This window comes from Halyomorpha halys, unplaced genomic scaffold, assembly GCF_000696795.3.
Source record: "Halyomorpha halys isolate HHAL.00 unplaced genomic scaffold, Hhal_1.1 Scaffold984.1, whole genome shotgun sequence".
NCBI classification, from domain to species: domain Eukaryota; kingdom Metazoa; phylum Arthropoda; class Insecta; order Hemiptera; family Pentatomidae; genus Halyomorpha; species Halyomorpha halys.
This window is the reverse complement of record NW_027113387.1, coordinates 466349-478996: the sequence shown is the minus strand read 5'-3', so window position 1 is coordinate 478996 and position 12648 is coordinate 466349. Positions and strand designations below refer to the sequence as shown.

At 29.6% G+C, this 12648-nt stretch overlaps 1 protein-coding gene across 1 annotated transcript in view; it reads left to right on the top strand.

Moving 5' to 3' along the window:
- Positions 1 to 12539, top strand: part of l(2)k09022 (HEAT repeat containing 1 homolog l(2)k09022) — a 27797-nt gene extending 15258 nt beyond the window's left edge. Inside the window, exons 9-28 of the mRNA XM_014431548.2 lie at positions 516 to 754; positions 864 to 1148; positions 1253 to 1569; positions 1645 to 1831; positions 1910 to 2149; positions 2343 to 2572; positions 2652 to 2792; positions 2897 to 3119; positions 3844 to 3972; positions 4052 to 4247; positions 4318 to 4464; positions 4556 to 4704; positions 4783 to 4959; positions 5301 to 5609; positions 7125 to 7306; positions 7388 to 7576; positions 9461 to 9832; positions 10024 to 10288; positions 10364 to 10522; positions 12265 to 12539. Of these exons, the coding sequence (XP_014287034.1) occupies positions 516 to 754; positions 864 to 1148; positions 1253 to 1569; positions 1645 to 1831; positions 1910 to 2149; positions 2343 to 2572; positions 2652 to 2792; positions 2897 to 3119; positions 3844 to 3972; positions 4052 to 4247; positions 4318 to 4464; positions 4556 to 4704; positions 4783 to 4959; positions 5301 to 5609; positions 7125 to 7306; positions 7388 to 7576; positions 9461 to 9832; positions 10024 to 10288; positions 10364 to 10522; positions 12265 to 12462 (4334 nt within the window). The 3' untranslated portion in view covers positions 12463 to 12539. The remainder of the gene's footprint in view (positions 1 to 515; positions 755 to 863; positions 1149 to 1252; positions 1570 to 1644; positions 1832 to 1909; positions 2150 to 2342; positions 2573 to 2651; positions 2793 to 2896; positions 3120 to 3843; positions 3973 to 4051; positions 4248 to 4317; positions 4465 to 4555; positions 4705 to 4782; positions 4960 to 5300; positions 5610 to 7124; positions 7307 to 7387; positions 7577 to 9460; positions 9833 to 10023; positions 10289 to 10363; positions 10523 to 12264) is intronic.
- Positions 12540 to 12648: the final 109 nt, after the last annotated feature.

The window sequence follows — 12648 nt, the reverse complement described above, 5'->3', positions numbered from 1 at the left end:
CATTGTAAAAATTGAAATTGTAATTAATTTAGTTTATTTTAAAATTTTAATCTAATTTTTTTTTTCGGTTATTGATATTAAAATTTTATTAGAGAGAACTTAACTTATAAAATGAAGCTTGAAGGTGGTGTTATTCTCTAAACCTTTACGAAGGCAAAAATATAATAAACAAACATTACTCAATTATCAAATTTTTCTATGAGCCGGAATCAGCAGAAAAACAATGATATGGTTTGTTCATGAGAATTTTAAAAAAAATGTTACATGGAGGTCCATTATAACGAGGTCCTATTGTAATTTTAGTATAGCAAACATGCTCCCGAGGGTATAAAGTTGTTTTAATAAGGCAAAATATTAAAATACTCTTAGTTTACAATCATAATGCACGATGTTAGATTTGATCTTACTACCACAATGGTATGCTCTGGGTAGTTGTGGCTGCAATGTGAAATGTACTGACTCATACTTCTGTTTTTATTTGTATTCTTTTTATTGGAGGTTACTTCTATTTCTAGGTGCCGCACAAGAGACAAATGCTGCTGTGATTTTGTGGAAAACATTTGCAGTTTTAAGTGTCATTCCTCCTGTAGAAGTTCTAATTTCAACATTTAAGGGATCCAAATATCTAATGGAACACAGTACATTTTGGTTTTCCTCTGCATTGTTGGTAGGTTCAAAAATTAGAGACCATCCCTCACAAGATATAGCTGATCAAGTAATGAATTTTCTCACCGAATTCCTTCATTTTCCTGAGGTATTCATGTAATATTTTTTATTAATATTGTGTAATTTTGAAAATAGTAACTTATGCTATTTTAATTGCTTGTTTGTGTTTTATTGATTGCTCTTTTTTGTTTTTATAGCTCGACACCATTGAGAACCTTGATGAAATCGATGAAAATACATTACAGAGCTGTTTTGAATCAAGTATAAAAGGGAAACTCCCAATCCAGGGGGCATTGTACTGCCTCTCCAACCTTTCAAAATGTATTCCACCACACAGTTTCACTCGAAAGCCTTGGGTAGATCCCAAAAATAAATCCAATGCTTTTACATTGTCAGTGTATAAGGTTCTTCATGAAGGTTGTAATTCAAATTCTAAAGCTGTCCGTGTAGCTTTTTCGCAAGTGCAGACATCCTTTTTTAATGTAAGTGTTACAACTTAAATATGGTTCTATTTTTTTTTTTTTTTTTATTATATATATATTTTTTTGGATAGTTTGAATATTATGAATACATTTTTTTTTTTCAGACTCATTTCCCAGATACCGAATTCCAAATTCTGTTTCTACTGAATGTGGTTATATTAGATCCTGGTGTCACTGGAAAAAGCTTAAATGTAGTCATCAAAATGTTGAATAATGATTCCAGTTTGATTCCATCCATTCTCAAAGAGCATTGCCTGATAGTACCATCATTGCTGATATTGTTAGGTGCTTCAGAAGAAACCATAAGGTCTAAAACATTAAAGATTTTGGCCATTTTAACTGATTCTCTTTCGACTGGGTTTTATAGACCTCTAGTTGAAGAACTTGTGAATCATTCCACAGAACTCCTTCTCGATAATGAGTAAATAAATTTGTCATTCTTTAGAGAAATTATCTTTTAATAATATATGTTCATTAATTACATTTTTCCTTTTAGGCAAATTCAGATTTTCGCTTATAAACAGCTTTCACCATCTAAAGAAGTCAAGAGTCTGCTAAAAGATGAAATAGCTGTTTCAATGGGGAATGTTCTTCAACATTTGATTTCAGTTATTACAAATTCTTCAAATCCACTGTATGTGAAAGCAAAGATTCTTCGAATACTCGAGTTAGTCCATTCAAAAGTAAGTTAAATTTTCATGCAAGTATTTAATGATTTAGAGATTTTATTTCAACTGTCTTACCAATTATTTTATTTTTAGGAAATCTTTCTTGAATTGCTTCCTATGGCTATTCAATCTCTTGGGACATCGGGAGAATTAGATGAGGATGAATCATACATTGTTACATCCATTTTCAAAAGGTTAAATCATTCTATCTCTGATGTGTTTAAAGAAGAAAAATTCTGGAATTCATTGAAAATTGCTTTACAAGATTCCAAAAGTATTGTTTTGAATGAAGATTCTAAGGTGATTTGTCCAGCAGCCTTGATATTAAACCAGGTATATATAATTTGTTATAATTGTGGCAAGCAAAAATTTTTCATTTATTTAGATTGGTTATAACTATAATTCTTATGATACTTTAAATGATTTTGTTTAATATAAGAACCTAAAAAGAATACTGATCTGTTAAATAAGTTTTTTCCTCTCATTTTTCATTGGTCCAAAAAATAACAGTTTTTTTCTTTTCTAGATTACAAAAGAACTATTTGATAAACTTCATGATTCATTGCAAGAAAAAGTTGTATCTCTTATAATGGAGAAAATTACAGATGTCGAAAATGTACAAGTTATTAATGCTGCTGCACTTTTTTTTAAAAGGATTTCTTTAGACTCAAAAATATTGTTGTCATTATTTACACCTATGCTGAATGTTTTCGTTCCATACAGCCCTAGTTCCCTTAGAGCCAGAACTAGGAAAAGGTAATAAAAAAAAAAGAATTTAAACAGTAAAAAAAAAAATCTTTAATATAAATGTATTTATTTATTTTTTTAATTTTAGTAACAGTTGTTTACCATCTCTTGAAACACTTGAAACAAATGAATGGAAGCGAGGAGTCTGCCTTCTTGAATTTGTTCAAAATAAAAAGAAATTATCCAATGTCAGTCTTCTTCTTCCTGTTCTATTTAATCTTTTGAAAAAGTAAGAATTATTTTTGACTAATTAAAGTTTCTTTTTTTGGAGTCTCAACATATTTCTCAATTTGCATATTTCTTTATTAAAAAAATTGCTTTGAAAATTTTTAGGTGTTTACAGTTTGAACAACAAGCTCCTGTAGAATACGTAAAACAGCTGCTACTGTCAAGTATTCTTCATGTTTGTCAAAAATTATCTGATGGAGAGACATTGTTGGTTCCCTTGGAAGCTTTACAAGTAGACGTTGTTGTAGAATGCGTTAGAGCTTCCCATAATCCGCAAACTCATCACCATGCTCTGCTCGCTCTTTCATATATTGCTCATTTGTTACCGGTAATGTTTAATTTTTATTTGATAATTTTTTAATATAAATTAACATTGAATTTATTGCTTAGAGTATGTGTTATTAAATTTAGTATTTTAAAAACTTTTAATCCAAAGGGCATATTCTCAGATCCATGAATAAAAGTGATGCTTCTTTGGGTAAATTAAATAAAAAGATGAATTTCTGATGTAATTTAAGATGAATATTTGATGTAATTTAACAAGTGTTGACTCTTAACCTCAATGCAATGGGTTACTAGACACAGCCATATGCAAATAACCTTGTAACTAAATTTCAACATTAGTAGTGGTGTGAAGTACGATTGAATTTACTATATTTGGCGGGTTAATTGTTAATATTATTATTATTATGTATGACCGATGTAACTTATTTTCTCTTTTATTGTTTCCTGAATTCATTGCAGATAAACTATAAAAGTTATAAAATATTTTGCTCTACTTTCTCAATAGAACAGTGGCTCTGCTGAATTAGGAATGGAGCAATGTTTCATTTTGAATTTCAAATCTTTTGACTGATAAAAATTGCTGTTTGATTAAGCAAAGCTAATTAACAGTATTCAGAAAGAAAATTAAATTGAACATTATATAGTATAACTAAAATATTTATTAAAAAAGGGGATATTATAGTGTATATAACCTTTTTTTTTTTTTTACTATATTGATCTAATTTATTTTCGACTTTAAGAGTTTATTAATTTTTCTTTTATTGTAGGATCAGGTACTTCATAACATGATGGCTATTTTCACGTTTATTGGATCATCAGTAATTCGATTGGATGATGCCTATAGTTTTCAGTTAATATCAAAAATTATTGAAACCATAATTCCAATACTAGTTAAGGTAAATTTTTCTTGGTTAGAAATTCGTGAAGTTGTCTTATTATTGGTTACATATTTATATATTAATATTATATTTCTAGTCTCAAAAAGGAGCTGCTCTAGAAGATGCAGTTACTGTTGTTTTAAGAGTGTTTGTAGCTGCAATATTAGACTTACCAGAACATAGAAGAATACCTCTCTTTAAAAAATTGATGATGACGCTCAATGAAGGAGAGTTTTTATGGATATTTCTATGCTTAGTGTTCGAGAAACACGTTTCTGGTTACTCTCCTTCAGGTATGTACTAAATTATAAATTATTTCATGAGCTAGAGTTTGAATTGGTTTTAACTTGTTTATTTTTTTAGAAAATGAAGATAAGTCTTCCGATGTGGGAGCAATGCCTAGAGTGCTTAGTTATGCTCTGCAGTTATGTGCTGAGTTTCCTCCTTCTACTATTCTAAAAACATCCTTGAATCTTCTGCAGTATATATCTAAGCTACCACATGATAAAGGTATATGATATGTTTATTATTTAATGCTATTAATAGAAAAATGATTTATGGTATTAAAAAGATAAAATTATTTATTTATTTATCTTTTCAGAAACATATCTCCTGAATAAGCCTAAGTATAGCAAATTAAATTTCATTTACAATATCGATGAAAATACAGGGAAAAATTTCCGCCACTACAAATATACTCTTTTAACATTTCTTTCATCTCTTATGTCATCTACACAGTTTGTACTACAGGTAAATTAATTCAATAATACTTTGAGGTATTTATGTTCTGATTAACTGTTCATATTATAATTATTATATTTCACTTAGGTTTCTGAATTAAGTGGTCAGGAAACTGTTTCAATGAAGCATTTATTCGGATCAGTTGTTGAAGAGTGTCTGGTTTACATAAAAAGTGTGTCTGTGCAAATTGAACACTCTGCTCAGCAGCCGACAGCCAAATATTGGAAAGTGGTCCTAAATCAATGTTATGACATTTTAGATAAGGTGTGTTACATTTTATATTGTTATCAAACTTAATTTGTGTATAACATTTATATTTTCGTTAATATTGAACTTTTCGTAGTTTATTTTATATAAACATGATTTGATTATAATTTAGCAATTATATTTAGTTTTTAACATTTCTATTCCTTATCATTACCTATAAACATTAATAAAAAATACAAAAAATTAATCTTATGTTATTGTAAATCTTAAATTTATGAATCTGTACAATTTTTTTTAGTAAACCTTGGTCATTCCAATTTAACCTAAATGGTCTTTCCTCTTTATTTTAATTTTAAGTATGTAAATGCCTTATGGATAAAGTCAAAATTGTATTTCAGGCAAATGCATTGCTGCCTACTGAAATATTTATTGAAGTTGTTGGTCAGCTTTTGAGAAACCCTATAGAAGCTGTTAGAAGGAAAGCTATGGAATTGCTGGGATGGAAGCTGCAGCAACCATCTCCGTTACTTCAGTCTCAGTTGCGGGAACTCCTCGATCCGCTCATTGCAGTTTTAGATTCATTGCATTCTCAGACTGTAGAGAACAATGAAAGTTCCGATTCTTACATAACTCATCAAGCTGCCTTGTTTGCTATCAAGCTGATGGCCAGGCATTTGGGTACTCCTTATCTAAATGACTTTATTAAGGTAAGGGCATTTTCTATTAATACTTGAATTAAAATTATGCTAATTAAGATACCCAACGAGCATAATTTCATAGTTCTTTATTTTGAAATATTTTATCATAATTAGAGACCGCCTTGCATCTTTTGTTCCCTAGCTTCAAATTGAAATCATGGAAATGACATTCCATTAGCACTAACTTTATGTTGCACATTTTGGGGTATTTGGGCTAAATTTTGCTTGCATAATATTAAATGATTGAACTCATATTTACACATATCGGAGTATGTATGGTAATATTTATTAATTTTATTATTTTTTCCTTTATTTTGAATTCAATTAGCAAGTCAAATTCAACCTAAGAGAAAAATAATTCAAATAAAAAAAAAAGTAAACGCTATATCTGAATATTGTTGGAATTGTATTAATCAGTGATTTTGTTTAACTACAAAAAAGTCTCTCTAGAATAATTTGTTTATAGATAATGGTGAGTGCTATTGTTTTTAAATTGGATTTCTAGTCCTCCTCTAGCACTTCATTCTTCTGTTCGACGATATTGTGACTAATGGGAATTTCAATTTTTTTATATATTACCTATTTATATATTATATATTACCTATATTATTTTAAATAAAAATTAAAATATAAATCAATTGATAATGATGAGAGATAGTTGATCGTGGATGAATTATATGAGGAGAAGATGGTTGGGTGTGCGGTCAAAATATAACACAAATAAGTTGAAATAACTTATTTAATCGTGCCAACGTTTTGGCCATGAAATAACTTATTTGTGTTTTATTTCAACCGCACTCCTCTACCATCTTCTCTTATAAATCAATTGGTTTGACCAATATGTACCTATAAAAAAAAAAAAATAAAATATAATAAATAAAAATAAAAAATGTACCTATACATTTTTAATCAAATCTTTTGAAGTTCTTCTACATTATCTTATTACTTGTTAGCTTTCTGGTTAGTGGTATATTCGTATGTTAATTCACAACTGAAAAGCTGAAATTGAAGAACTTGCTGTGAAATTTTGGAAGAAATTAAAAAGGAAATTTAGCTAGGAAGAATATTTTCAAATACTCTTTTCTACACAGTGGCCTTGCATAGTTTTCCTGAAACTTAAAATTTATGTAGCTTTAAGAAGTTGAAAAATTGAATTCCAGCCCTCATAATAGAAATATAAAACCATTTAATACAATAAGCTTCCTCATAGCTCTTCAATTATGGAGAACATTTTAGGGTTTTATTCAGAGTAATTTAGTTTTTTATGTATGTTTGGATAAATGCAGAAAGTATTTAGCACGTTTAATTTGATTCAAACAAGGTTAAGTAAGTTTTACATGTATTATTATTAAATATAAAAGTTGATTATTACAGGGCTTGAGTGTTTTATACACATTTTGGGTTTTTACGGCACAATTTTGCATATTTTGGATTTCTTACTGTATGTTTTTTCCATTTGCACTGCACAAAAATCTGGTCTCTAATCATAATACTTTTATAACATTGATTTTTATTTTTTTCTAGATTCTAGCTAAAGTTACTGATATTTTGACTTCACCTACAAAACCAAGTGGACCAGTTTTTGGTTCTGTTGCTTTATGTCTTGGCGAGTTGGTTTCAATGCTGAAAGTGCACGCACTGCCTTTTCTTCCAAAATTCTTACCTGTTTTAATTTCTGCCCTCCACGATAATTTAAGTGATAACAGGTATATTTTTAGTTTTTATAGCTAAACCAAATCGTATTATTGTCGAATTGTACTGTTGAACTAATATTTGTTTTATTGTAGTGGTGACATTCTGCTCCTAAGCATCGTGACCTCTATACAAAAAATTGTTGACGTTACGCCTCAGTTCCTCAGCCCATTCTTGGATCATTTGTTGTATGAAATATGCATATTATCAGCTAAATATGACTCGGAAGTTGCAGACCAACAACAGAAGACTCAGTCATTACAGCTCAAGCTAAAATTGATAAGGTTTGGTTTTAATCATCAAATAGTTAATAACTGAATGTTATGAATATAACAATTAACAAATTCATATCATGTTTTTTAAATATTTGAGTCAAGGTTATGCCATTACTTGATCACTAGAATTGATAAGGGTATTGATAAAATAAAAACATGTACCTTGTATGTCTTAACCAAAAATATTCTGAGGAGGTGATCTGCCATTTTCTAATTTTAGCCCCTTTTTCAATGTTGCTTAATTTGACTAATATTTTAACTTAAGTCTACTCTTTCTGTCTTAAATAAATGTTTCAAATGTAAGAAAAGACCGTTTCTAATTTGGGGTTTAGGGGACAGGTGGCCTTCCCTTCTATTATTTTTAGTGTTGTGATTTTCATCTGGCTTCCTAATTCCTAAATGATTCTTAGTGCCGTCAATGCTTGTCAGTTTTCAAATTTTAGCTTATGCACTAATTTTTTTTTATTAACTGTACTTTTCTCTCTTATTATTATTTTTATTTATTTATTTTATCTTAATTTTGTTTCGTTTATAACATGTATATAGTTAGGGGTGTCTTTTGTATGAGACTATATCCCCCATAATCAATTGTTAAAAAAAAAATGTAACTGTTATATTAACCATGTAAGACCCACCATGATGATCTGGTATTAAATAAAAAAAAAATACTTATTTTCATAGATACAATGTGATAAATGACCAGGCTTTATAGAGGTAGAGGCCGGGTGTACCACCAGAGGATCTGAATCCTGTGGTTAATCCATGGCTGAATATAATTGGAAATAAATTTTCTTCCAGCTGCCAGAATCAAACCTTGCCTAGGAATTAACAAGTCCAGTGTCTTAGTTTTCATTAATACTTAAATATGTCAGCTGTTTGATTCATATCAGTCATGTTGAAGGCAAAGGTTTTGGGAATTCATTATTGATCACGATCTTCCACCAGAATCCATTGTAAGATTTTTGATGACCAAACATCGACCACATTCAATTTGTTCAAGAGAGAAGAAATTTATTGAGACAAATGGTTTCAGTAACATCTACCATTCTTCTCTCTGCTACCTCACTTATTTTTTTTACTTACAAGTAAACAATTTCAAACCTAGTTCCATCTTATTGTATTCTTGCTCATAAGAATTTTACTGATATTTTATTTATTGACCTACAGCTTTTTAAATTAAATCCTGTTTTGAGAAATGGTTTTTAGTTAGTTGTCCTGCAGGTTGAGCTGCTATTATTATTATTCTTTATCATTTAAAGTATTTGTTTTTTTTAATATACTTCTTTTCAGTCAATTTTATTGATTATAACAGTGACCTATAAATTATTCTGAAGGTATATAAATATAAAAGGACATTTTATTTCATATTTTCAGAATTGCCTGACTTTTTCTCATGTAAAAAAAAGTTTTAAAGTCGCTAAAGAGCGGCTAATTTAATCATGCCGTTTTTCCATTTCAGGCACTTTTTAAATATTGTCCAATTAAACTATTTTAAAATTTCCTCTTCCTGTTTTAAGCAAATGTTACAAAAGTGATATAGAACTATCGCTCCCTAGGGGTCTTAGTGGGGTGGGTCTGGCCGGGAAGGATTGCCTTTTTTTGTGTTATGATCTCTTCTTGTGAGATTGTGACATGTCTTACATCGACCAACCTTCTCGTTATAATTGTCCGTTTGAAAAGTCAGATAAGTAAGGCTACCGCTTACTTATGTCAGATACCGCTTGGCCTATATGGTTATCTAGTACATTATAACTGGTTTTTATAAAATTGTAACATTAGTTTTTACAATAAATAATTACTTCATAATTTAAACTAATATTCTAAATAATTGTATTTTATAACTTAATATTTTATATAATAGCTGTAAATAATATTATTTTTGTGTTTGAACAGGCAAAAATTATCAAACCAAGTTCCTACAAGAGTGCTTGTTCCAGCAGCATCTACAGCTCATTCGAAACTTTTAGAAAACTGCCATTATCAGGCCATTGGTCCGCTAATGACTATATTATCAGACAGTTTCACGTCAGCGTCAGATTTATGCCCTGAAACTGTCAAACTGTTCCTTTCTACCCTTGAGTTCCGTACTATTCAACCAGAGCCATCTTTGGTTGAGAGTGAGTCTGTTGAAAATCCAGTAATTATAGCATTTTCAAAGCTCATTCTCAAACTTTCAGAATCATCATTCAGGCCACTTTATCAGAAAATATTTGATTGGGCGACACGGAAAAAGGCTCCCAGAGATAGGATTATTACATTTTATAGGTAAGTCGTCAGTAATCCATTTCCTGACTTTTACCGTACTTAATTTAATGAAATTTAAATTAAATAGTTATTTTCCAAAACATTAGTCGATAATTTTATTTTCAATACATCATTTAAGATTTAATTAATTTTTAGCTAAAATAATTTTGATGATTATTTATGGAAATTATAATGAGACATATTTGTTTTAGGTTGTCTTACCACTTGGCTAAGTCCCTTAAAAGCTTGTTCCCCCTGTTTCTGGGTATATTTATTGAAAATGCTGCTAATATTCTTACAAAAAATAATCCTGCTAATGAAACAGAAGATTGGTTTAGTGGTGAATATGCTCCTGAGAAATCTATTTTAGTTGTCGAAAATATAATGTTAACATTTTTAACAACTTTTACCAATGATTCTCAGAAGTGTTTAACAAAAGATTATTTTAATATAATCATGGAACCACTGGTTGATCAGGTAATATTTTGCTGTTAATATCGAACCATAATAATAAATGTTATAAGGAAATGTTAATATTGTGTACCATTTTAGCTCGAAAATAGATCAGGCGGTGATGAACTTGCCAATGAAAGGTGTAAGAATATACTAATACCATGCCTTGCCAACATGGCAACTTCAACAGGTGACGACTCTCTTTGGAAGCGTTTAAATCATCAAATCCTCCTGAAAACGAGGCACAGTTTAGCTGAGGTTTGTATAATATCAAATTTTTTTAAGTAGGTTGGTGTATCTCAGATTGTTGTGTTTTGAGAAGGTTAAAATAAAAAAAAAAATGGTAATACAGATCTTACTAGCACAGAGATCTGGCAGTTTTTCTTGATAACTTCTCTTTATTACACTACTGGGCTAATACACATGAAGTTTAATCCTGTTGGTTCTCTAGCCGGCCCCGAGTCAACCTCAGTTCTATAACAAGTGTGGTTTACTTACTCTTATAACCAGTTACTATGCTAAATTTCTGTGCGGTTCTGTTCTCTTTGTTTATGACCTTTGCCAAATCAGCTTTACACACCAAACACAGTTAGCATCTTTCAATTTATTTCTGTGTTCATCTTTCAATATTTACAACTTTAAAGATTTCTACATAAGTCTATGTCAAGTTCCATTATTCTCTTTCTCTACTTAATTATCCATTACCCTTCAATCTATATTCCAGCTTTTATGAACCAAATTAGACTAAACATTCATAGGCATGGAAACTATCAACCCACAATTGCTCCATATAATTCATTCAATTTATTCTGATTTCTATATTTTATCTTATCTTTTATTATTTCTATTGTATTTCAATTGCTTATTGTTCATTCAACTCTTATAACAAAAATCATCTTAAGTATTGCAAAATTATTTTATGGTCCTCCGTGTTGAAGGTTTATTACAACCACACTTATTTTTCTTTGCTTGTCTCCCTATGGATGTTACACCACTCAGACCAACTATATTGGAAGCATTAATACTGTGATGAGTTGAATCTGACCCATTATTTTTTTCCTACGATCGAGTCAGATTCAACCAAAAGGTGATAGCCGATAAATAGTACATATCTGAGTGATATCGACGGGTCAGCTTCTTCACTATGACAGGTTAGGAGGTTACCTAAGATTGCTTTTTGCTGGCAGGACCATTATGTGAGACATAACAACTAAATTGGTGAGTTGCAATGACCATGAGAGAGGAGGGTTGAGATAGGTTTTTTATCCAATTAAATAATTGTCAAGCAATGAATTCATATTCTGACTATATTTTTTCGCCATTTGATTTAATTCAAAATATTTTGTATTATTGATGATTCTGAATTAAATTTTATCAGAAATGGTTTAATAGTTCAAGAAAATATGAGATGCTAAGAATTATAGTATGACTGAACTTAAAAATGTTAATTGAGTGAAATCTTGAATTTTTGTTGACTATAGCTTATTCATAGTGGAACTACATTATTACTTCTTATTGAATGGTGTAGCATTTTGTTATGAACCATAGCAGGTTACATCTGCCCTTTTTTTAAATTTTTGTGATCGCAATTATTACATTGAATAATAGAATTTTCAATTTGTATTAATTTTTTGCTCTTTATTAATTCATCTTTTATATAATAATCAGAAGAAATTTTTGGTTTTTAATTATTTTAAATATGAAGGAGATTTACAGCTATTTATTATCTGAAGTTTCGCCCCACTTTGTTGGGCTTCATCAGGGCTGTTCAAGATGATAGCTTTACAGTCTTTGACAGAAATCCAATGAAGCCCTACAAAGTGGGACGAAAAATCAGATAATAAATAGTTGTGAACGATTTTTGTTCTTTTTGATCGCAACCATGACCATTTCCTTCATATTTGAAATTATATGGTCAATTATCAATGTGTATAATATTTTAAATATTTTGTTAAAACTTGATATTTTTATTGATTATAAACTTTTCTAAAATATTTTAGGTGAGAATACTCGGACTTAAAACAACATGCTCCTTGGCTGCTAAATTGGGTGAGGATTTTATGCCCTTATTACCTGAAACAGTTCCTTTCCTAGCAGAACTTCTTGAAGATAATGTTGAAGAAGTAGAATTTGAATGCCAAAAAGTTGTTAATGAAATGGAAGAAATTTTAGGAGAATCCATTCAAAAATACTTTTAAATATTTTATTGGATGTTATATGTATGTATAAAGTGTATATTGATTTTTAAAATTCATTAAAGTTTTTATTTCTGTGACGATGCTTTTGTGTTGGAACATCTCATTCTTCCTTATAAAAAGTCCTAAGCTCCATGGATGTTATACATATGAATTTTTTTTTTTTAAATTTGAGTTTGGTTCTAGTAA